General features: G+C 43.5%; 1 protein-coding gene across 19 annotated transcripts in view; it reads left to right on the top strand.

Moving 5' to 3' along the window:
- Positions 1 to 23,901, top strand: part of LOC109895530 (diacylglycerol kinase zeta-like) — a 136,360-nt gene that overhangs the window by 57,360 nt on the left and 55,099 nt on the right. For 5 of the 19 annotated variants that reach the window (XM_031830703.1, XM_020489255.2, XM_031830701.1 and 2 more), the window contains exons 1-2: positions 7,014 to 7,158; positions 22,578 to 23,767. The exons of 8 other annotated variants lie outside the window; for them this stretch is intronic. In XM_031830703.1, coding sequence (XP_031686563.1) covers positions 22,626 to 23,767 — 1,142 coding nt within the window. In that variant the 5' untranslated portion in view covers positions 7,014 to 7,158; positions 22,578 to 22,625. Of the gene's footprint in view, positions 1 to 7,009; positions 7,159 to 22,577; positions 23,768 to 23,901 lie in introns of those variants that run through there. 6 more of the 19 variants (XM_031830700.1, XM_031830698.1, XM_020489257.2 and 3 more) reach the window with 4 other exon arrangements.

The raw sequence follows: 23,901 nt of genomic DNA, 5'->3' as shown, positions 1-23,901 counted from the left end.
ATGTTTGTTTACTATTTGGGAAAAACCAACAGGAAAGAATTTCCAGACAGTTTCCACATCAGGAATAAACTCAATCTTGCTCCAGTCAAAATAAAACAAATCATGAAAGAAAGAAAGCCTGCTCATTAAAACACTTCAAATTTCTCTTACGAATAAAACGTGGGTTTGTCTTAGGAACCTTAGTATTTCTAACAGCAACAACAGCACAATGGTCACTTAAATCATTACAAAAACACCAACCGCAGAATACTGATGTGGAACATTTGTCCATATCAAATCAATCAGGGTAGATTTATCTAGGCATTTATGATTTGGGCGAGGGGGTGAGTTAAGCAACTGGGTAAGATTCATAGAATTACAAATATAATTAATTAAAATTACATTTTAAAATCATCATACACCGGCCTTAACCAACACCAGTTGAGATCATTTCACTGTAAAGAAGTTTAGACATGAGGTGCGTCAAAGAAGAAAATGCATCACCAAGAGCAGAGGGGGGTCTATAACAGCCAATCACAGTTATAGAGAGCAGAGGGGGTCTATAACAGCCAATCACAGTTATAGAGAGCAGAGGGGGTCTATAACAGCCAATCACAGTTATAGAGAAGCCCTTTGAAACCTCAATATTCAAAGCAAGAAATTCCAACTGTTTACAAATAGTTTCAGACTTTGCCACACTTACAGGGAATTTCGTTTTTACATATATAGCCACACCCCCACATTTCTTGACTCGATCAGTGCGATAAACATTGTAACCACTTATACAAATATCCTTATCAAAAACAGACTTGCTGAGCCAGATTTCAGAAAACACAATTACATCAGCATCAGTTGATTTAGCCCAAATCCTAACCCCATCAATTTTTGACAACAGGCTACGTACATTTAAATGAAAAATACCAAAACCAGATCTTGATTTAAAATCAGAGGGCGTTTGGAGACATTGCATATCAGGGCCAGGGTTAGGTTGCACGTTACCTGATATCAACAAAAGAAGAATAACTAGGCACCTCTGTTTAATAACCTTGCACGGCTTCTCTTTTTTAAGAGACCTACTGCAAGCGAATTCTACAAGTCAGTTTCCAGACAATACAAAACAGTCATTTAAAACCATTAGAAAAAAACAAACATGTTTTTACAAATGTAGACAGTGGAATTGTGCTGGAGTAATGAAAATGAGATTGAAAAGTGGTGGAGTTGTGCACTAACTGGAGGAATGCACTAACTGTAAGCCGCTCTGGATAAGAGTGTTTGCTAAATGACTAAAATGCTATTTCCCTATTCCCACCTACAAGCAAAGTCCTCATCCTTAATATTGCACTGCTACCACCGTTTCTTCCTGTGTGAGAACACAAGACACCTGGATATCTCAGTTTAATTTTGTTCAATCTTATGACTTATATTAGTGACAGTATCTTCCTAGCTTCTCCTTATTTAGCACAGTGCACACCACACCACAGCAATGCAGGTGTCAGCTTCAACAAGCCTTTCACTAAAGGTTCCAGGAAGAGGGCATGCAATAGGACATGAAACGATCATTTTTGATTTCCAGTAAATGAACTCAATACAGCATAGTAGAGTATGTATTCCTCCATTCGCCCACAGTGCAGCCGAGCCGTGTTTGATATGGAGAAGGTGTTTCAGTTCAGCTGTTTGTGGCCTTGTGCTCTAAAGCAGTGGAGGCTGAAAGTCCTTCCTGGCTGTCAGAATCAGGGCTGTCAAGGGTGCAGTCTGAGTGTGAGTGTGGTCAGCCCACACGGCGCTACACTGTTGTACGGTCTTACTCATCAGCCATAACAGCTCTGGTCGCACAGAACAGGCGTATGAGACTGAGTGTCAGTTTACCGGAGCTGAGACATGAGTTGGTTGAGTGATCTCGCTCCTCGTGACCGATGTGAGAAAAACGTTTGAACAGGTTAACGATCAGACTGAATACCAGGGCGTGTTCTCAAAGCATGCGCAGACCATCTGGCAAGTGTCTAAACAGATATTTTCAATCTATCCTTGTCCCAGTCTGTAATCTCAACATGTTTCAATCTGAACACCATTGTCCCTGTTCCCAAGAGCTCCAAGTTAACCTGCCTAATCTGTAATTCTAAAGTGCTTTGAAAGGCTAGTCATGACACACATCAACACCATCATCTCAGACACCCTAGATCCACTCTCATTCACATAGCACCCCAACAGATCCACAGATGACGCAATCTCAATTGCATTTCACACTGCCCTCTTCCACCTGGAGAAGAGGGGAAATAACTGTAAGAATGCTGTTCATAGACTACAGCTCAGCGTTTAACCTCTCTGGGATATGTGGGAGGGTAGCGCCCCACCTTGCCAACAGCCAGTGAAAGTGCAGGGTGCCAAATTCAAAACAACAAACCTCTCATAATTAAAATTCCTCAAGCATACAAGTATTTTACACCATTTTAAAGATACAATTCTTGTTAATCCAGCCACAGTGTCTGATTTCAAAAATGCTTTACAGCGAAAGTACCACAAACGATTATGTTAGGTCACCACCAACTCACAAAAAAAATCCTGAAAATCACATTGTAGGATGTTTAATGATTTTATTTGCAAATTATGGTGGAAAATAAGTATTTGGTCAATAACAAAAGTTTATCTCAATACTTTGTTATATACCCTTTGTTGGCAATGACAGAGGTCAGACGTTTTCTGTAAGTCTTCACAAGGTTTTCACACACTGTTGCTGGTATTTTTGTCCCATTTTGTCCCATGTTTTGGGGCTGTTGCTGGGCAACACGGACTTTCAACTCCCTCCAAAGATCTTCAATGGGGTTGAGATCTGGAGACTGGCTAGGCCACTCCAGGACCTTGAAATGCTTCTTACGTTGCCCAGGCGGTGTGTTTGGGATCATTGTCATGCTGAAAGACCCAGCCACGTTTAATCTTCAATGCCCTTGCTGATGGAAGGAGGTTTTCACTCAAAATCTCACGATACATGGCCCCATTCATTCTTTCCTTTACACGGATCAGTCGTCCTGGTCCCTTTGCAGAAAAACAGGCCCAAAGCATGATGTTTCCACCCCCATGCTTCACAGTAGGTATGGTGTTCTTTGGATGCAACTCAGCATTCTTTGTCCTCCAAAAAGTTATATTTTGGTTTCATCTGACCATATGACATTCTCCCAATCTTCTTCTGGATCATCCAAATGCTCTCTAGCAAACTTCAGACGGGCCTGGACATGTACTGGCTTAAGCAGGGGGACACGTCTGGCACTGCAGGATTTGAGTCCCTGGCGGCGTAGTGTGTTACTGATGGTAGGCTTTGTTACTTTGGTCCCAGCTCTCTGCAGGTCATTCACTAGGTCCCCCCGTGTGCTCACCGTTCTTGTGATCATTTTGACCCCACGGGGTGAGATCTTGCGTGGAGCCCCAGATCGAGGGAGATTATCAGTGGTCTTGTATGTCTTCCATTTCCTAATAATTGCTCCCACAGTTGATTTCTTCAAACCAAGCTGCGTACCTATTGCAGATTCAGTCTTCCCAGCCTGATGCAGGTCTACAATTTTGTTTCTGGTGTCCTTTGAAAGCTCTTTGGTTTGAGGTTGTGGACAGGTTTCTTTTATACTGATAACAAGTTCAAACAGGTGCCATTAATACAGGTAACGAGTGGAGGACAGAGGAGCCTCTTAAAGAAGAAGTTACAGGTCTGTGAGAGCCAGAAATCTTGCTTGTTTGTAGGTGACCAAATACTATTTTCCACCATAATTTGCAAATAAATTCATAAAAAATCCTACAATGTGATTTTCAGGATTTTTTTCTTCTCATTTTGTCTGTCATAGTTGAAGTGTACCTTTGATGAAAATTACAGGCCTCTCTCATCTTTTTAAGTGGGAGAACTTGCACAATTGGTGGCTGACTAAATACTTTTTTGCCCCACTGTATGTCTTGGCTTTAGAAGCTTCTGATAGGCTAATTGACATCATTTGAGTCAATTGGAGGTGTACCTGTGGATGTATTTCAAGGCCTACCTTCAAACTCAGTGCCTCTTTGCTTGACATCATGGGAAAATCAAAATAAATCAGCCAAGACCTCAGAAAAATTGTAGACCTCCACAAGTCTGGTTCATCCTTTGGAGCAATTTCCAAATACCTGAAGGTACCACGTTCATCTGTACAAACAATAGTAAGCAAGTATAAACACCATGGGTCCACGCAGCCGTCATACCGCTCAGGAAGGAGACACGTACTGTCTCCTAGAGATGAACGTACTTTGGTGCGAAAAGTGCAAATCAATCCCAGAACAACAGCAAAGGACCATGTGAAGATGCTGGAGGAAACAGGTACAAAAGTATCTATATCCACAGTTAAATGAGTCCTTTATCGACATAACCTGAAAGGCCGCTCAGCAAGGAAGAAGCCACTGCTCCAAAACCACCATAAAAAAGCCAGACTTCGGTTTGCAACTGTACATGGGGACAAAAATTGTACTTTTAGGAGAATTGTCCTCTGTTCTGATGAAACAGAAATAGAACTGTTTGTTCATATTGACCATTGTTATGTTTGGAGGAAAAAGAGGGACACTTGTAAGCCGAAGAACACCATCCCAACCGTGAAGCACGGAGGTGGCAGCATCATGTTGTGGTGGTGCTTTGCTGCACGAGGGACTGCTGCACTTCACAAAATAGATGGCATAACGAGGCAGGAAATTTATGTGGATATATTGAAGCAATATCTCAAGACATCAGTCAGGAAGTTAACTTGGTCGCAAATGGGTCTTCCAAATGGACAATGACCCCAAGCAAAGTTGTGGAAAAATGGCTTAAGGACAACAAAGTCGACATTTTAATTGGATTTAAATTGTAACTTATATTTACTACCACAAAGATGACCGCTGGTCTACCCACTGTTGAATGTCAACTTAAATGGTCATGTCTATTATATTTTCTATATTTCTATGATTTCAATAGGTTTCCTATGGAGGATTGACGGTATATTTTAAAACATCTCTTGGTGGTATCATTTGTATAGGGCAATGGATTATGGACCAGGCACGGCTTCTGATCTGATCCTGGATCAAAGGGTCACTGGTGGTACCATTTGTATAGGGCAATGGATTATGAACCAGGCACGGCTTCTGATCTGATCCTGGATCAAAGGGTCACTGGTGGTACCATTTGTATAGGGCAATGGATTATGGACCAGGCACGGCTTCTGATCTGATCCTGGATCAAAGGGTAACTGGTGGTACCATTTGCATAGGGCAATGGATATGGACCAGGCACGGCTTCTGATCTGATCCTGGATCAAATGGTCACTGGTGGTACCATTTGTATAGGGCAATGGATTATGGACCAGGCACGGCTTCTGATCTGATCCTGGATCAAAGGGTCACTGGTGGTACCATTTGTATAGGGCAATGTATTATGGACCAGGCACGGCTTCTGATCTGATCCTGGATCAAAGGGTCACTGGTGGTACCATTTGTATAGGGCAATGGATTATGGACCAGGCAGGGCTTCTGATCTGATCCTGGATCAAAGGGTCACTGGTGGTACCATTTGTATAGGGCAATGGATTATGGACCAGGCACGGCTTCTGATCTGATCCTGGATCAAAGGGTCACTGGTGGTACCATTTGAAAATTGAGATTTAAAATTGTATTCCCATTTTAGTAAATTTCTCAGCCAAAACATGACACCCACCCTGTATTCAAGAGCATGTTTTGTCTCAACTGATGGCGGTCACAACACAAAAACCTAAGGTGATGTTAAACAGAGTCTAAGCTACAACATATGTGAATATTTAAAAAATCTGATTTTCAAAAAAAAAAAAATTGATAATATAAGTAAAAAAATTAAAATTTGTGCAATCACTAACCTTTGTTTTTTCGGAAATTATAAAGTAGTTTGACAACCATGTATGTAAGCTTGTAAATTGAATCAATCTCAATCGTTTTTCTTTTCAAGTGATGAGGATATGGTTGTCTGATGGTATGGTGGGGTATGCAAAATGGGTCAGCTTTGAGCATCTTTATCTCTTGTGGTTCATAAGGATAGCGTAGCTAACAAATTGTCAGCCAACATAAGGTGTAACTTTACTTATTTGAAAAGTCATTACTATATTACATTGCTCACTCAACATTTTCTTAACATTTGTCATCAGTTAGTTAAATTCATTTGTATTCGCTCTCGTCGGACTTCGGCTGCATATATTCCGCCATTTTCTTCAAATCTGAAAACGTTGTGAAGCCATGCCCATTTTCTGAAGAATTGCATTATGGGCCCTAAAAGTACGTCAATTGTGTCCTCTGCGTGTATACTAAGTATTTTGGCGAATTTAGTATGACATCCTGGAGTTTTGGCATACTAACTATATCCATACTATGACCAATAAGCATACTATATACTACATTCACGTCACAAGTAGTATGGTTAGTATGAGTATTCGAACACAGCTATAGTCTTGCATGTGCCAGCTAATACAGTGTGTTAAAGAGGCACTAAACAAGCCAATTAGCTGTATTAACTAAGGTGTTTGGTGCAGTATTTCTCAAGATTTTCTTTTTGTGATGTGTTGTCTTATGTAAACAATGTCTCACTGTCATAGCTATTGGATAGAGAGCAATCACTGCAGCTGTTCACCCCATGTTAGTGGTCAATTGAACATCATGAAATCAAAACCCAACCTTCATTTACCCGTTGTGACGCACAGATTCTCAAGTCAGTTTTAGATGAGACTTTATGACAAATTATCCTATTTACACTTTGTAATCAATTTTGTCGCTAGAATAACTGTTTCTGACTCATCGTTGCCACAGGCTGTTTTCAAAGTTATTCGTTGCTTTTTAAAGGCAGTTAGTGGCAACATTAAAACCTGTGTGTGTCTCTGCATTCAGTTTACGTATGTATGAGAGAGCATTAACACTCAAGTAAACGGCTCATCAAGGAACTGTGAACTCTATTACCAGAGTTATTTTAGTGTAACCGTTCACCCCGTCCGTCCGCCTCTGACACTCCCCCTCCAACAAGTCTGCCTCTGCTGCCTGGCTGTGACACACATTCTCCCTCCACATGAACCACTCTGTTGCTCTCTCTCTCTCTCTCTCTCTCTCTCTCTCGGGCCACACATGGACTAAAAGTTAGACAGACAAGCTGGGGAAAAGAGTGGATGGTTATTGACCTGCTTCCATCAGGTTGTATTTTGATTTTGAATCTCGTATTTCATTTACTTGTGTATGCTGTGGTCTTGTCAAATATGATGTTGTTATTGCTGACACTCGTTCTAATGCAGTACTGTATCTTTTTGTCCCCTGAGGACTTCAGTTGGTGTGGATATAGTGTAGCAGTGTATAGTGTAATCTGCTGTTTGATTTTCCACACGAGGCTGTACGCTGTCAGAGAAGGGTTTTGTCGATAGAACAGAGGCATTGTGGTGGGAAAACCACAAGTGTTTGTTTGGACAAATGATAAAGCTGGTCTGAATGTGCTCTTTGAAGGGTGTCACTCACTCTGTCACTCTTGAATGTTTTGGGAGGTTCTCTACAATACACGTTGATTATCATGTATTTTCTGAGAACAGCTTAGGAAGTACAGCCAGAGTAAGAACAGCTGTTGCGTATACCGGTTCATAGTCTAAGGCTGAGATTGTCCGTCGTAACATTCCATTGTGCCTCTTCTTTGTGAGTTGTAGTTGAGAAGACGTGTACAGACCTGTTTTTCAACGGTGGTATATTTGAAAGAAGACGTTAATTTACTCTTCATGAAATGACACTGTACTCAGAGGAAAAATGCATTTGGTTAGTTTTAAACTGTACACCCTGTCAAGACAGAGGGGTTTTGTGCACTACACAAACCATATCAGTTTTTCATTCATTGAGTAAAAAAAAAGAAAAAAAGACCAACCGTAAAGTTGGTTGCCAACCATTTGCAGTCAAAGGAAACAAACTATATCTGTTTGTACTGTGCTGAAGTAGATCTTGCTTTCTCTGTAAGATGGACAGTATTAGGCGAGAGGTCTGTTGTGCCTTTTCCCAGGAGCCCCTAGCAGTTTGGCTGTGTAGGGTTCGAAGACATACAGATAGAGACAACTTTGGACTTGCAGTGGCATTGTTTTCCCACACTGATCAACAGACCAGGGGTCATTATCACTCGGTCCACCTCTCCTCGTTCTGCCTCTGCAGTTCTTTTTACATTTCAGAGATACTCATTTTAGTATTTAGGGATACTCATTTTAGTGTCTCCTTCCTGAGCGGTATGATACTCATGATACTCATTTTAGGGTTACGCCATGAGGTATGCGTGTAATGTAGGCTAACCTAGAACAGCTGTAGAGTAGTGTACATAACATTGGGGAAATTTCTTGAAAAAATAGTTTTGTAGAAGAGATGTAACAAAGGGATGTGAAATAACTTGCTGATAGATTACAATCCAATTAGGGTAATCATGTGTAAAATGTAAATTACTCAATGTTCTTTTGACTAATTGTGCATTTGTATGGGCATTGAGAAAGGTGGGAAAGATCAGTATTTTAGAACTGCAGCCTACAGTAGTTGTTAAAGAGTAGAAGAGAGTCAGTGTAATGATACCCTGGCTATGTTCATCAAGCATACAGGTACATAGGAAAACATCAATACACAGTACCAGTCAAAGGTTTGGACACACCTACTTATTCCAGAGTTTTTCTTTATTTTTTAGTATTTTTGAGATTGTAGAATAATAGTGAAGACATCAAAACTATGAAATAACACATATGGAATCATTTAGTACACATTTTGGTTAACAAATCAAAATGTAGTTTATATTTGAGATTCTTCAAAGTAGCCACCCTTTGCCTTGATGACAGCACCTTCTTGGCATTCTCCCAAACAGCGTCATGAGGTAGTACCAGGAATGCATTTAAATTAACAGGTGTGTCTTCTTAAAAGTTCATTTTCTTTCCTTCTTAATAAATTTGAGTCAGTCAGTTGTGGTGTGACATGGTAGGGGTGGCATACAGACGATAGCCATATTTGGTAAAATACCAAGTCCATATTATGGCAAGAACAGCTCAAATAAGCAAAGAGAAACGACAGGCCATCATTACTTTAAGACATGAAGGTCAGTCAATACAGAACATTTTAAGAACTTTGAATGTTTCTTCAAGTGCAGTCGCAAAAACCATCAAGCGCTATGATGAAACATGAGGACCGCCACAGGATAGGAAGACCCAGAGTTTCCTCTACTGCAGAGGATAAGTTCATTAGAGATACCAACCTCAGAAATTGCAGCCCAAATAAATGCTTCAGAGTTCAAGTAACAGACACATCTCAACATCAACTCAACATCAACAGCAATGGGGCAGCAGGGTAGCCTAGTGGTTAGAGCGTTGGACTAGTAACCGGAAGGTTGCAAGTTCAAACCCCCAAGCTGACACGGTACAAATCTGTCGTTCTGCTCCTGAACAGGCAGTTAACCCACTGTTCCTAGGCTGTCATTGAAAATAAGAATTTGTTCTTAACTGACTTGCCTAGTTAAATTTTTTTTTGAACTGTTCAGAGGAGACTGCGTGAATCAGGCCTTCATGGTTTAATTGCTGCAAAGAAACCACTACTAAAGGACACCAATAAGAAGAAGAGACTTGCTTGGGACAAGAAACATGAGCAATGGACATTAGACCGGTGGAAATCTGTCCTTTGGTCTGATAAGTCCAAATTTGAGATGTTTGATTCCAACCCTCATGTCTTGGTGAGACACAGAGTAGGTGTCTCCGCATGTGTGGTTCCCACCGTGAAGCATGGAGAAGGAGGTGTGATGGTGTGGGGGTGCTTTGCTGATGACAATGTCTGTGATTTATTTAGAATTCAAGGCACACTTAACCAGCATGGCTACCACAAAATTCTGCAGAGATACGACATCCCATTTGTTTTTCAACAGGACAATGACCCAACACACCTCCAGGCTGTGTAAGGGCTATTTGACCAAAAAGGAGAGTGATGGAGTGCTGCATCAGATGACCTGGCAACCAATCAACCAACCTCAACCCAATTGCCTTGATGAGTTGAACCGCAGAGTGAAGGAAAAGCGATCAGCAAGTGCTCAGCATATGTGGGAACTCCTTAAAGACTGTTGGAAAAGCATTCCTCATAAAGCTGGTTGAGAGCATGCAAAGAGTGTGCAAAGCTGTCAAGGCAAAGGGTGGCTACTTTGAAGAATCTAATATATCTTAAATATATTTTGATTTGTTTAACACTTTTTTGGTTACTACATTTGTTATTTCATAGTTTTGATGTCTTCCCTATTATTCTAAAATGTAGAAAATAGTAAAAAATTAAGAAAAACCCTTGAATGAGTAGGTGTCCAAACTTTTACTGGTACTGTATGTATACACACATCAGTTCATGTACAGTTGAAGTCGGAAGTTTACATACACCTTAGACAAATACATTTAAACTCCGTTTTTCACATTCCTGACATTTAATCCTAGTAAAAATTCCTTGTCTTAGGTCAGTTAGGATTACCACTTTATTTTAAGAATAATAGTAGAGAGAGTGATTTATTTCAGCTTTTATTTATTTCGTCACATTCCCAGTGGGTCAGAAGTTTACATACACTCAATTAGTATTTGTTAGCATTGCCTTTAAATTATTAACTTGGGTCAAATGGTTCGGGTAGCCTTCCATAAGCTTCCGACAATAAGTTGGGTGAATTTTAGCCCATTCCTCGAGAGAGAGCTGGTGTAACTGAGTCAGGTTTGTAGGCCTCCTTGCTCGCACACGCCTTTTCAGTTCTGCCCACAAATTTTCTATAGGATTGAGGTCAGGGTTTAGTGATGGCCACTCCAGTACCTTGACATTGTTGTCCTTAAGCCATTTTGCTACGACTTTGGAAGTATGTTTGGGGTCATTGTCCATTTGGAAGACCCATTTGCGACCAAGCTTTAACTTCCAGACTGATGTCTTGAGATGTTGCTTCAATATATCCACATACCTTTCCTGCCTCATGATGCCATCTATTTTGTGTAGTGCACCAGACCCTCCTGCAGCAAAGCACCCCCAAAACATGATGCTGCCACCCCTGTGCCTCACGGTAGGGATGGTGTTCTTCGGCTTGCAAGCCCCCCCCCCCCTTTTTCCTCCAAACAAATTGATGGTCAAACAGTTCTATTTTTGTTTCATCAGACCAGAGGACATTTCTCCAAAAAGTACAATCCTTGTCCCCATGTGCAGTTGCAAACTGTAGTCTGGCTTTTTCATGGCGGTTTAAGAGCAGTGGCTTCTTCCTTGCTGAGCAGCCTTTCAGGTTATCTCGATATAGGACTCGTTTTACTGTGGATATAGATACTTTTGTACCTGTTTCCTCCAGCATCTTCACAAGGTCCTTTACTGTTGTTCCGGGATTGATTTTCACTTTTCGCACCAAAGAACGTTCGTCTCTAGGAGACAGAACGAACGTGTCTCCTTCCTGAGCGGTATGACGGCTGCGTGGTCCCATGGTGTTTATACTTGCGTACTATTATTTGTACAGATGAACGTGGTACCGTCAGGCGTTTGGAAATTGCTCCCAAGGATGAACCAGACTTGTGGTCTTGAGGTCTTGGCTGATGTCTTTTGATTTTCCCATGATTTCAAGCGAGGAGGCACTGAGTTTGAAGGTAGGCCTTGAAATACATCCACAGGTACACCTCCAATTGACTCAAATGATGTCAATTTGCCTATCAGAAGCTTCTAAAGCCATGACATAATTTTCTAGAATTTTCCAAGCTGTTTAATGGCACAGTCAACTTAGTGTATGTAAACTTCTGACCCACTGGAATTGTGACACAGTGAATTATAAGTGAAATAATCTGTCTGTGAACAATTATTGTTGGAAAAATTACTTGTGTCATCCACAAAGTAGATGTCCTAACCGACTTGCCAAAACTATAGTTTGTTAACAAGAAATTTGTGGAGTGGTTGAAAAACTAGTTTAAATGACTCCAACCTAAGTATATGTGAACTTCCAACTTCAACTGTACACAGTGAACTCGTACACATTGTAAATATGAGAATAGAATAGAGTATTTCAGAACGTGACCTACTGCTTGCATAACAATATCAGGCTGGGAAGAATTGACGTTCGCAATTTCCCCCTATCTGCAAGCATGACCAATGGCATAACACCTTATTGATATGTAAACGTAACCAACCAATAGAAATACCTAAAAAAGTGTACATAACATTAAGAACACCTTCCTAATATTGAGTTGCACCCCTTTTTGCCATCAGCACACCCTGGATTTGTCAGGGTATGGACTACAAGGTGTCGAAAGCGTTCCACAGGGATGCTGGGCCATGTTGAGTCCAATGCGTCCCACAGTTGTGTCAAGTTGGCTGGATGTCCTTTGGGTGATGGACCATTCTTGATACACACGGGAAACTGTTGAATTAGGAAAAACCCAGCAGCGTTGCAGTTCTTGACACACTCATACCGGTGCGCCTGGCACCTACTACCATACCCCGTTCAAAGGCACTTCAATCCTTTGTCTATTCGCTCTCTGAATGGCGCATATACAATCCATGTCTCAGTTGTCTCAAGGCTTAAAACCTCTTCTCTCTACACTGATTCAAGTGGATTTAACTAGTGACATCAATAAGGGATCATAGCTTTCACCTGGCCAGTCTAATGTTTTGGACACTCAGTGTATAGGCATACTGACTGACTACTAAACTGCAGGTCGGGGGATAACAATCAAATTGTGGTGAACAATAACCATCACTGATAGTCCTGTTTTAGTGCAAACTGCTGCCTTGAGCCATTGATCAGAGTTCAGCCCTGTGTTAATTATCCTGCCCTTTGTTGTCCTGTGCTGAGTGACACCACAGTATAGGGGAAAAGATTATGGACCAGGCCAGGCTTCTGCTCTTATCCTGGACCTATGGGTCACTGGTCCAGTCTCTCTGCCCATTCTGTCTAGTCTGTGAGAAACCTCAGTTGCCCTCTGCTACAGATGAGCAGTTGAAATTTCCCTCCATAAATTACAGTAGCCGGTGCTATTCGCCATGCTAGCTATGTTGACATGGCTGTGGAAATAGTGTGCTCTCTGAGCTCCCATAAAGCTGTGCCAGCTAGCCAGGCTGTTCCAGTGCCTCCCTCCATGTAGTGTTGTGCTGAAGCTCAATGAATGGATGTTTATGTCAAGGGAGGGAGAGAGGAGACAGACCTATATAGGGATGGAGAGAGGAGACATGTAGAGCACAGAACACTATGTTTGTGAAATCAGCCTACGGTGCGTCATTTCTGCAATCTGAATTATTCCTCTCCATATCTGTCAACTGACCTTCGGGCAATATTTCAGTTCACTGCACATCCATTATGTAAGGGTAGCTTAGTTATTTGACACTGTCCTAGAGGACGACCTAGCCTGGGAGAGTTATAGCAGTCTAGGTCAGGCATTTTCCCAGGGGCTTTCGAGGACACCTCCAAGTCTCCCTCTCCACAGGGGGATTTATCATCAAGACAAGTGCCCTCAGAGGATCTAAGGGAGATGTGTCCACAGACGTGCCAAGATGGTGACATTTTACTTTTGATTACAGTGGGAGGAAAAGTATACATTTATGGTCGTGCTGTAAGCTCCATTATCCTCATAACATTGGAGTGTTTACCAAACCGAGGGCAGCAGCATGAAGGCTTCATTCTTGACAGTCCCTATTATCATGCGCTATGCGACGCTGGAGGACCAAGAGCTCCATGGCTATTTTTTTCCTACTGACCTTTGTACGTTTTACATGTAAATATTTAAGATAAAACCGAATAACAGCTCAACTGTTTTTCTCTGCTGTCGCATCAACTTCTCCGCAGAAAGGAAAGTCAATAATCTACTAATTACTAAGAGTAAGACATTCTGACTCAAAGTTGGGCTCACAGCAGAGTGACTTCATTTGCAGGTTGAATTGAGGTTTTTCTGTCCAAACAGTGCCTTTAGGCTGGGCTCGAGGCCTAAGGTCCATAACTCAGAATGGAAACAAAAACAGTCCTCTGTTTCTCAGGTTCTCTGGTAAACACACTGTAACCTAATTTATTTTATACTGACACTCCCTCTCGACTCCATTCTCTCACACCATACTGTCAACATGGCTCAGGCTCACACTGAGCACAGCTCGCATACTGCACTGTACTGCTTCTTTGCAGGGACGTTTGAAAGCTATCACAGTGAGAGTGACTTAAATTATTAATTTTTTTACTGCATCTTTGGTTCATCCGTTTTGTGACATATTGAAACATTAGAAAGGAGCGTCTTCATGGAAACAACTAAAAATATATATATTTTTCCTAAACATTTCAGTGCACTTACGATACGGTTCACGTTTAGGCTGCTTCTATCTGAGGGTACCTTGAATGGATTATTGTACATTTGTTTGTAACTGATTTGGTGATTTAACTCCTGAATTTGTGTAACCTTAATGGGGCAACTAATCACTTTCAGCTGCTTTAGGTGATCGGGTCAATCCTAAGGCTATAGGCATGTGCAATGTATCACAGCAGCAGGCTTAACAAGACCCATTCAAATCTCCCTCCGTTCGAATAACATCACTCGACTGAGGGCCGTAACAAAGCCATAACATTTACAGTACAAATGTAGATGTGATTACACGTCACTGGCCACACAGGTAGTCCCCCTAGATGCAGCTAGTCTTGATGCAGCTTGGTTTGAGGCATGGCGCTTTGTTAGAATCTGGTACTGTCGATCTCATTTACATTCGCCCCTGCGGTATTAATGCATTTAACAGACCAGGATGTCCAGATCGATCAGGAGCCGGAGCAGTGGGGGCACAACACTTGGCCTGGTGCCCATCCCTAACCCAGGCACATTGACCTGGATGATGGCGCCATGATACCGGCCTCATTGGAGCACGCCTCAGTAATCTAGAGGAACAGGTGGTTACCCGGCTCGGACTGGGTTGATGAGCTGGTGGGCTTATGCCTTAACCCAGCATGCACAGAGAGCTACCCTCCTATTGGTTTTCACTCCAACCCCAGTTGTAACTAACTTGATTCAGCTTGACAACAGGCTAATTATTAGAATGAGCTACGCTATATTAGGGTTGGAGTGAAAAACCGACAGGACGGTAGCACTCCAGCACAGGGTTGGAGATGCCCTGGTCTATGGTCTAGGAGGGAGAGGTCTTTCTGTCTTTCTCTTCCTCTCCCCACCCGTTCTCTCTCACTGGTGCACACACACTCTCTCCCGCTCTATCTGTGAGGCATAGCAGGAGGTAGTCTCTTTTGACTATTATCTGTGATGTGTACATGCGGAGCCTGGCGGGAGGCAGCAGCAGTGAGAGAGCAGCCAGGGGGATATAAACAGAGGGGGTGCTATAAATAGCCCAGTACACTTCCTGTTCCACGTCATATACAGTTGAAGTCAGAAGTTTACATACACTTAGGTTGGAGTCATTAAAACTCGTTTTTTAACCACTCCACACATTTCTTGTTGACAAACTATAGTTTTGGCAAGTCGGTTAGGACATCTACTTTGTCCACGACACAAGTCATTCTAGGACATCTACTTTTTAGGACATCTACTGAAACAGGAAAGGGACTTTTCCAAACTGTTACCACAAAGTTAGAATCACCTTATCATTTATGCTGTAGCCGTCATTGGAACTAAGGGGCCTTGCCCAAACCATGAAAAACAGCCCCAGACAACTATTCCTCCTCCACTAAAAATGTACAGTTGGGACTATGCATTCGGGCAGGTAGTGTTCTCCTGACATCTGCCAAACCCAGATTTGTCAGTCAAACTGCCAGATGGTGAAGTGTGATTCATCACTCCAAAGAACACTTTTCCACTGCTACGGAGTCCAATGACGCAAGCTTTACACCACTCCAATCTATGCTTTGCATTGTGCATGGTGATCTTAGGCTTGTGTACGGCTGCTTGGCCATGGAAACCCATTTCATGAAGCTCCAGACAAACAGTTCTTGTGCTGACGTTGCTACCAGAGGCAGTTTGGAACTTGGTAGTGAGTGTTGCAACCAAGGACAGACTATCTTTATGTGGTTCAGCACTCGGCAGTCCCTTTCTGTGAGCTTGTGTGGCCTACCACTTCACGACTGAGCCGTTGTTGCCCCTAGACGTTTCCACTTCATAATAATAGCATTTACAGTTGTCCGGGGAAGCTCTAGCAGGGCAAAAATTTGAGGAACTGACTAGTTGGAAAGGTGGCATCCTTTGACGGTGCCACGTTGAATGTCACTGAGCTCTTCAGTAAGACCATTTTACTACTAATGTTTGTCTATGGAAATTGCATGGCTGTGTGCTCAATTTTATACAACTATCAGCAATGGGTGTGGCTGAAATAGCCAAATCCGCTAATTTGAATCTAGCTACCCACTAATCTTCCACAAAGTAGAGTAGGTCCCCAGTTCCTCCACCCTCATCTGATTCTGGTTACCCATGTTGTCCCAGCAGTGTTGCTGTAAAAGGTAGACTGATATTGTGCACACTATCCAGGTTAGGTGTCCAGTGTTAACACCACCATCTGTGGTATTTGGGTAAATGTAAATTAGAGCTTTGGATGGTGTTTTCCACCCCTCTTGTCACTTTGCCTCATTGAATATTTAGTTGAAATATATATTTTATTTTATATACTTCACCTTTCTTTAACTATGCAAACCCTAACCAGGACGACACTGGGCCAATTGTGCGCCGCCCTATGGGACTCCCGATTACTGCCGGTTGTGATACAGCCCGTGATCGAACCAGGGCCTGTAGGGACGCCTCTAGTACTGCGATATAAACACTGCTGCATTGAAGATGAATTCCAAGGAAGGACCAATGGGGGAAAAAACCTCAACCTAAAGTCTAAATATATACTATGAATATAAAATGTAAATATACATTGAAATATCCCTGTCACTTTTGCGTTCTATTCAAAGCCATACAAAGAGCCAACAATACTACACTGTAAGAGCCACAGCACAAGTACTAAAACCAATATCGTTTTCGAAGGATGTACGTGCATGTGGTAATGCTCTGTGGTTTAATTTGGGTTTATATTTACAATGGACCTATCCAGCTTTTTCCTGTACAATACAGTATGGCGTTTAGCATTATAACAGCTTCAAACACTGACTCCACTAGAGTCAGTGTTTGTACAGTATGTATACTTCAGCAATAAAAGCCCTCCAGACCCTGTTATACTACCTGTCCCAGTCACATACACTTCTGTATTATTCACAGTACCTTTTCATTTTTCGCTGCATTCCTCCATTTTACTTGCTAGGTATTTGAGGGAGTAAAGGTACTGTAGGGGTTTTTGTAACAACTGATGCTGGGTCAGTCTACACTCTGTAAGTCAAATTGTATTAGTCACATGCGCCGAATACAACAGGTGGAGTAGACCTTACAGTGAAATGCTTACTTACGAGCCCCTAACCAAAAGTGCAGTTTTCCCAAAAATAAATATGGATAAGAATAAGAGATGGATAAGATAAGAATAAAATTAACAAGTAATTAAAGAGCAGCAGTAAAAGAAATAACAATATATACAGGGGGTTGCCGGTACAGAGTCAATGTGCAGGGGCACCGGTTACTTGAGGGAGTATGTACATGTAGGTAGAGTTATTAAAGTGACTATGCATAGATTACAACAGAGAGTAGCAGTGGGGGGGGGGGGGGGGTAGAAGCTGTTTAGAAGCCTCTTGGACCTAGACTAGGCGCTCCGGTACCACTTGCCGTGTGGTAGCAGAGAGAACAGTCTATGACTAGGGTGGCTGGAGTCTGACACCGCCTGGTGTAGAGGTAATGGATGGCAGGAATCTTGGCCCCAGTGATGTACTGGGCCGTTCGCACTACCCTCTGTAGTGCCGTGCAGTCGGAGGCCGAGCAGTTGCCATACCAGGCAGTGATGCAACCAGTGAAGTGCTCCCGATGTTGCAACTGTAGAACTTTTTGAGGATCAGATGACCCATGCCAAATCTTTTCAGTCTTCTGTGGGGTTATAGGTTTTGTCTTGCCTGCTTCACGACTGTCTTAGTGTGCTTGGACCATATTAGTTTGTTGGTGATGTGGACACCGAGGAACTTGAAGCTCTCAACCTGCTCCACTGCAGTCCCATCGATGAGAATGGGAGCGTCCTCAGTCCTCTTTTTCCTGTAGTCCACAATCATCTCCTTTGTCTCGAACACGTTGAGGGAGAGGTTGTTGTCCTGGCACCACACGGCCAGGTCTCTGACCTCCTCCCTATAGGCCGTCTCGTCGTTGTCGGTGATCGGACCTACCACTGTTGTGTCAAATAGAATGACGGTGTTGGAGCTGTGCCTGGCCGTGCAGGCAGGCATATCCCGATCCATATCAGGCAATGGGAAGAGCCTGTTACTAATTCATCTATCAGGGATGGAGTGCATAATGCAAACATGATTGTGTGTGTAACCTATCTGTATTTATGTATTTTTGTTACGTGTGTGTATGGTACTGTGTGTGTCGTCCCCCCCCCCCCCCCCCCCGGATGCATTGTATTTCAAATTGATTGGTTTGGGAGTCCATGGGACTGGCCATCGTGACGGTGTTGTGCCATAGAAAACCCAATGCTTTAAAGCAATTCTATTCCACAGCGTACACTCACTGTGACGCACATACATAACGCTAAATGCACATATTTGAGAGGATGTAGGCCTAGAGAGGCTAACATTTTTAATGTGTTGAGCTAATTGTTTTGGTAACCAATCTCTTTCCGTAACCCTGTTATCTATCTGTCAATCAAGCAGTTAGTGTTTAGTTAGTGTGCAGAGCAAGGGGGGGAAAGGAAATTATCAATCTAAAGGACTTGAGCACTTGTGTTGTGTTTAGAGCTTATCTTAGCCATGGAGTCGATACAGTGACACTGCCCTAGAAGTTTAATCATAGCCACCTCCAGGGGTTTGCTAAATGTATCTGTTGGCTACCGTACAGTATACTGTGACTACCTTGGCATAATAGTAAACATATGACACTGTTTCTAGATAAAACCATTCAAGAACTGTACAGGACTTTGATGATATTCATCATAGATTCTGGAGCTGGGAAGTCAAAACGTGGCAAAGACTATGTCTGTGGTTCTGTTTTGAAAGACTGTTGCATTTTCCCTGATTAATGATTTAAACGCTACTGTACGTGAATACAGCCACGTATGCTTGAGGCCTCAACCAGATGACCTTTGACCCTGATTCCCAGAATGCTCCATGGGTGGGGGTGGGAAACCCAGACTGAGAATACACACTGAAGAGAAACCCTGAGCGCCGCTCGTGAGCCGGACGCCCGGAAAAAAATTCTGTATGTACTTCTAACATATTTGTTTAAAGGCTCAGTCCAGTCAAACAGGTGGTTTCCTATGTTTTGTATATACAGTATTTCCACACTGAGGTTGGAATAATACTGAAAATGATGATAATGCCCATTTAGTGTAAGCTGTTTGAAAAGACTGCCTGAAATGTTTTGATGGGATGGGGTTTTGGCCTGTCTGGTGACATACCAGGCAGTAAATGAGTTAATAAACCAATCAGAACGTGTGTTCCAAACCTCTCCCCTCCCCACTCAGACCACTCCCAAACAGTCCTAGCAGAATTCTTGCTTGAGAAATTGCTCTTGCTAAGAAGCTGTTTTTTTGTTGTTTTTTCAATTCAAATGTTTTTTTAAATCCCAGCCAGGTACTTAATTGTGACCCAGAAATGATTTGATATTGAGATAAAAACGGCTGCACTGGACCTTTTCAAATATATGAATCTGACAGCTACATTACACAGTCAGGGGACATAAAGCTAATAGGCCTCAGTCCTGTTCACTTATGGTGAACTAAATCTCTGTATAATCGGAGAGATTTAGTAAATTCCATATCTAACAAATACAATGTCTCTCTGCACATACAGTGCCTTTGGAAAGTATTCAGACCCCTTCACTTTTTCCACATTTTGTTACGTTACAGCCTTATTCTATTTTTTTATCCTCAGCAATCTACACACAATTCTCCATAATGACAAAGCAAAAACAGTTTTTTTTTTAAATGTTGCAAATGTATATAAAAAAACAGAAATACATTATTTACATAAGTATTCAGACCCTTTGCTATGAGACTCGAAATTGAGCCCAGTGGCATTTTGTTTCCATTGATCATCCTTGAGATGTTTTTACAACTTGATTGGAGTCCACCTGTGGTAAATTCAATTGATTGGACATGATTTGGAAAGGCTCACACTTGCCTAAAAAATTGACAGTGCATGTCAGAGCAAACATCTCTTCTGGAGGAAACCTTGCACCATCCCTACAGTGATGCATGGTGGTGGCAGCATCATGCTGTAGGAATATTTTTCAGCTGCAGGGACTGGGAGACTAGTCAGGATCGAGGCAAAGATGAACGGAGCAAAGTACAGAGAGATCCTTGATGAAAAACCTGCCCCAGAGCGCTCAGGATCTCAGACTGGGGCGAAGGTTCACCTTCCAACAGGACAAAGACCCTAATCACTCAGCCAAGACAACGCAGGAGTGGCTTTGGGACAAGTCTCTGAATGTACTTGAGTAGCCCAACCAGAGCCCGGACTTGAACCTGATCGAACATCTCTGGAGAGACCTGAAAATAGCTGTGCAGCGACGCTCCCCATCCAACCTGACGGAGCCCGAGAGGATCTGCAGAGAAGAAATGGGAGAAACTCCCCAAATATAGGTGTGCCAAGCTTGTAGTGTCATATCCAAGAATACTCAAGGCTGTAATCGCTGCCAAAGGTGCTTCAACATGGTATTGAGTAAAGGGTCTGAATACTTATGTAAATGTGATATATGTAGTTTTTTATATAAATTAGCAAACATTTCTAAAAAACTGTTTTTGCGTTGTCATTATGGGGTATTGTGTGCAGATTGAGGGGGGGAAAACAATTGAATACATTTTTGAATAAGGCTGTAACCTAACAACGTGGAAAAAGTCAAGGGGTATGAATACTTTCTGAAGGCACTGTAGATGTATGTGTAAAAACCCTACTATAAGTTATCAATCATTTACTGTATACAACTTTTTGAATGTCTACTTTACGTACTGCAGCTGTAAGACCTGTGGATGAATCCCTGCGCTTTAAAGCAAATGTTTGAATCATCTGCGACTGCCGTTAATCATTTTCTCACTAGGCCTTCTCTCATGTCTCTCTTCATGCTGCGTTACAGATGGATTAATGATGCTTGTGTGCCGGAAACAGTCTCTACTCAGCTTGGTCCTTTTATCCCCAGCCTTGGTCGTGCTTCTCTCCCCTCCACATCCCACCTCGCCCCACCCACGCTACCCTCTTGGCCATTTTTGTTATTACTTTACTTTCTGAATGTCTAATGAATTGAATAAGAGATGAGAAGGATCAAAGGCTCCTTTGGCAGGTTCTAGAAATCCATTCAGATTGAAATGAGGTGTGTGTGTGTGTGTGTGTGTGTGTGTGTGTGTGTGTGTGTGTGTGTGTGTGTGCGCGCGGTTTCTTTTCTTTTTCAACGTCTCCCCTCCACAACCAGTCTTAATCACAAGAGAGGTAGAGCGACATGAGAGTATCCATGACATGTATAATAGTTGAAAGGAAAATAAGCCTTTCTATGCCCTCTACATATGACACACTTAATGGTTCATCCTCAACACTTCATTAACAGGGGCCTTGGATCTATCGGTCATAAACACTAAGCCTATCTTCTTCATTTGTGGTTCGCATTAGCTGCCTGCCACAGGATGTAAATAGACGCCGGGTCCCTGACGTTGTTGCTTGTCTTCAGCTTGAATCAAAGCATCGACAGGCTAATGCTGCTGAGCACTTCTACTACATGTCACTTCCTGTGAAGGGTATCTGTATCAGTCTGTATGTAATCAGAGAAGGAGGCTCTGGGTGATTATGATGGTCTGAGATCAGTAATACAGCAGCAGCTTGGCATCCTGTGGAGGTTGCCTGAGCCCTGCCCCACTTCTCTACATCATAACTGTGTGTTTATGAATTCACAATTCAGATTGTGATATCTAAGTAAAGATGATCAGAACAATGACTTCCTTTATGAAGTTGATATCCACAATTCCCTTTCATTGTTGGCAGAGGGAAATGCGTTGAATGGAGTTGAGGTTACTGGATAACGACGCATTCTTTGGTTCTGTCAAGTGGCGTATCTGATGAGGTGATTGAACAGAATTTTAAAGGCGGTCGCTAAATATATCCTCTTGCTTTGTGCTGTAGTGGCGTCACAATGGCTATCATGTGATAGGTGACCTGGACTCGGCTCTACTTTCACCAGACAGAACACTACCGAGGTATAGCGTTACAGGTGGTGAGTTATTGAACCGGGGCAGCTGGTCACGTTGCTTGTACCGGAGAATGGAACTGTTATCGCTCTAGATGCATTGACTAATGTCCCTTTGTAAGCAGGTTCAGTTACTGACAGTATCACTAGTCAGCCAATTGAGGTTGCTCTTTGAGCATCTAGGCCCAGATTAGTCTTGTGTGTGCTTTACCTTCTCTGGCAGCAGTGTACGAGTTCAGACATTTCACCTTCAGCTTTTCCACACGGGGTGAAAAGAACAGTACTGCATCCCTATTGGTAAGAGTTGGATAGTGGCTTGTGTACAGTATTGAAGGTTTTGCTGACAGACTGATTTTTGTTTACCAACAGCCACTGCAGAGGGACATTGAAAAGGGAACCCACAAGCTGTGGGTTGCCATGGACACCTTTTTCCGCCGACACTTTAGACTGAAAGGTGCGGAACAATGCCAATACAGGCGGCCTGGCGTGGCGGTGCCCACAAGCAAGGCTCGCCGGCGCTCCAGTGTAGGACTGCCCTCTGCTGGCCTGGTCCAACGTAGGCGCTCTAGTGTGGGACTGCCATTCACAGGTCCTGTGGGACGCAGAAGGTCCAGTGCAGGCCTGTTGCCGACTTCTCAATCCCAACGAAGACGTTCCAGTGTTGGCCTGCAGTCAGGTTATGTGGGCCGTAGAAGTTCCAGTGTGGGCTTGGCCTGCGCTGCTCACCAACAACGCAGGCGCTCCAGCGAGGTGCAGGGGTTACCCCACTGTTATTATGGAGGGGCGCAGCTAGTGAGGACCAGATACTACACCAGGCGTCGCTCCAGCACCACCATGGCCTGTGTCAATCCCCGCTTCTCTGTCCGCCGCCGGCGAGCCGCCAAGCTCCGCACCATTGACACCCAACTGCTGGGGCCTTCCATGCTGCTGGCCAGCCTGGTCCAGATGAGTGCGGAGCAGCAGAGGGCACCAGGGGCGCAGGGCGGTGAGGGGGCATCCGGAGAGGGCACTGAGAGCTGCCCCTCCTCCTCGTGCTGCTCCGAGTCGGAAGGGGACAGCTGCAGTCAGAGAGAGTGTAGCACCAGGTCGGAGGGCAGCGGAAGTGAACGAGAGGGGACTGAGGCATCATCATCATCATCATATCCAGAGGGAGAGAGGACGTGGGAGGACTGGAATCAGGCTCATAGTATGGCAGCCTTGACGATGGAGAGCATCCAGTCCCGGCCCCTGATCCGCGCCCCACGCTGCCTGCGCCGTAACTCCTCCCACCTGCTGCCGGCAGAGGCGGTGCACCGTAGCAGGGCGGCCTACGGTGTGCACGGGCACTACCGACGCTCCAGCCAGTTACGGAGGCCTTCCACCATCTCCAACAGCGCCTGGCAAGGCAGGCTAGTCCCCGCATCCAGCCGCAGGAGCTCTATAGTGGCCCGCCACTCCTCCCGTTCCCTGTATAGGAACTGTTCCGCTTGCTGGAAGCCCAGGGGCCGCAGGGAGTCCCTCAGCCCCCTGCAGGGTACCTACTACGACCCCCGCCTGGAGACTTGGAGTGGATTCGTCTCGTATGTAGACCCCCTACCTTCGCCTTGGTCACAGACAATGCTTTTGTGTGTGTGTGTATTAGGGAAGTGTGGGAGGGGGGGGGGGACTTCAATGTCAGAATATACACATCCTGCCCTTCCAACCATACCAGCAC

Source organism: Oncorhynchus kisutch, linkage group LG8 (genome assembly GCF_002021735.2).
Source record: "Oncorhynchus kisutch isolate 150728-3 linkage group LG8, Okis_V2, whole genome shotgun sequence".
NCBI lineage: Eukaryota > Metazoa > Chordata > Actinopteri > Salmoniformes > Salmonidae > Oncorhynchus > Oncorhynchus kisutch.
This window is presented reverse-complemented; position numbering and strand designations above follow the sequence as displayed.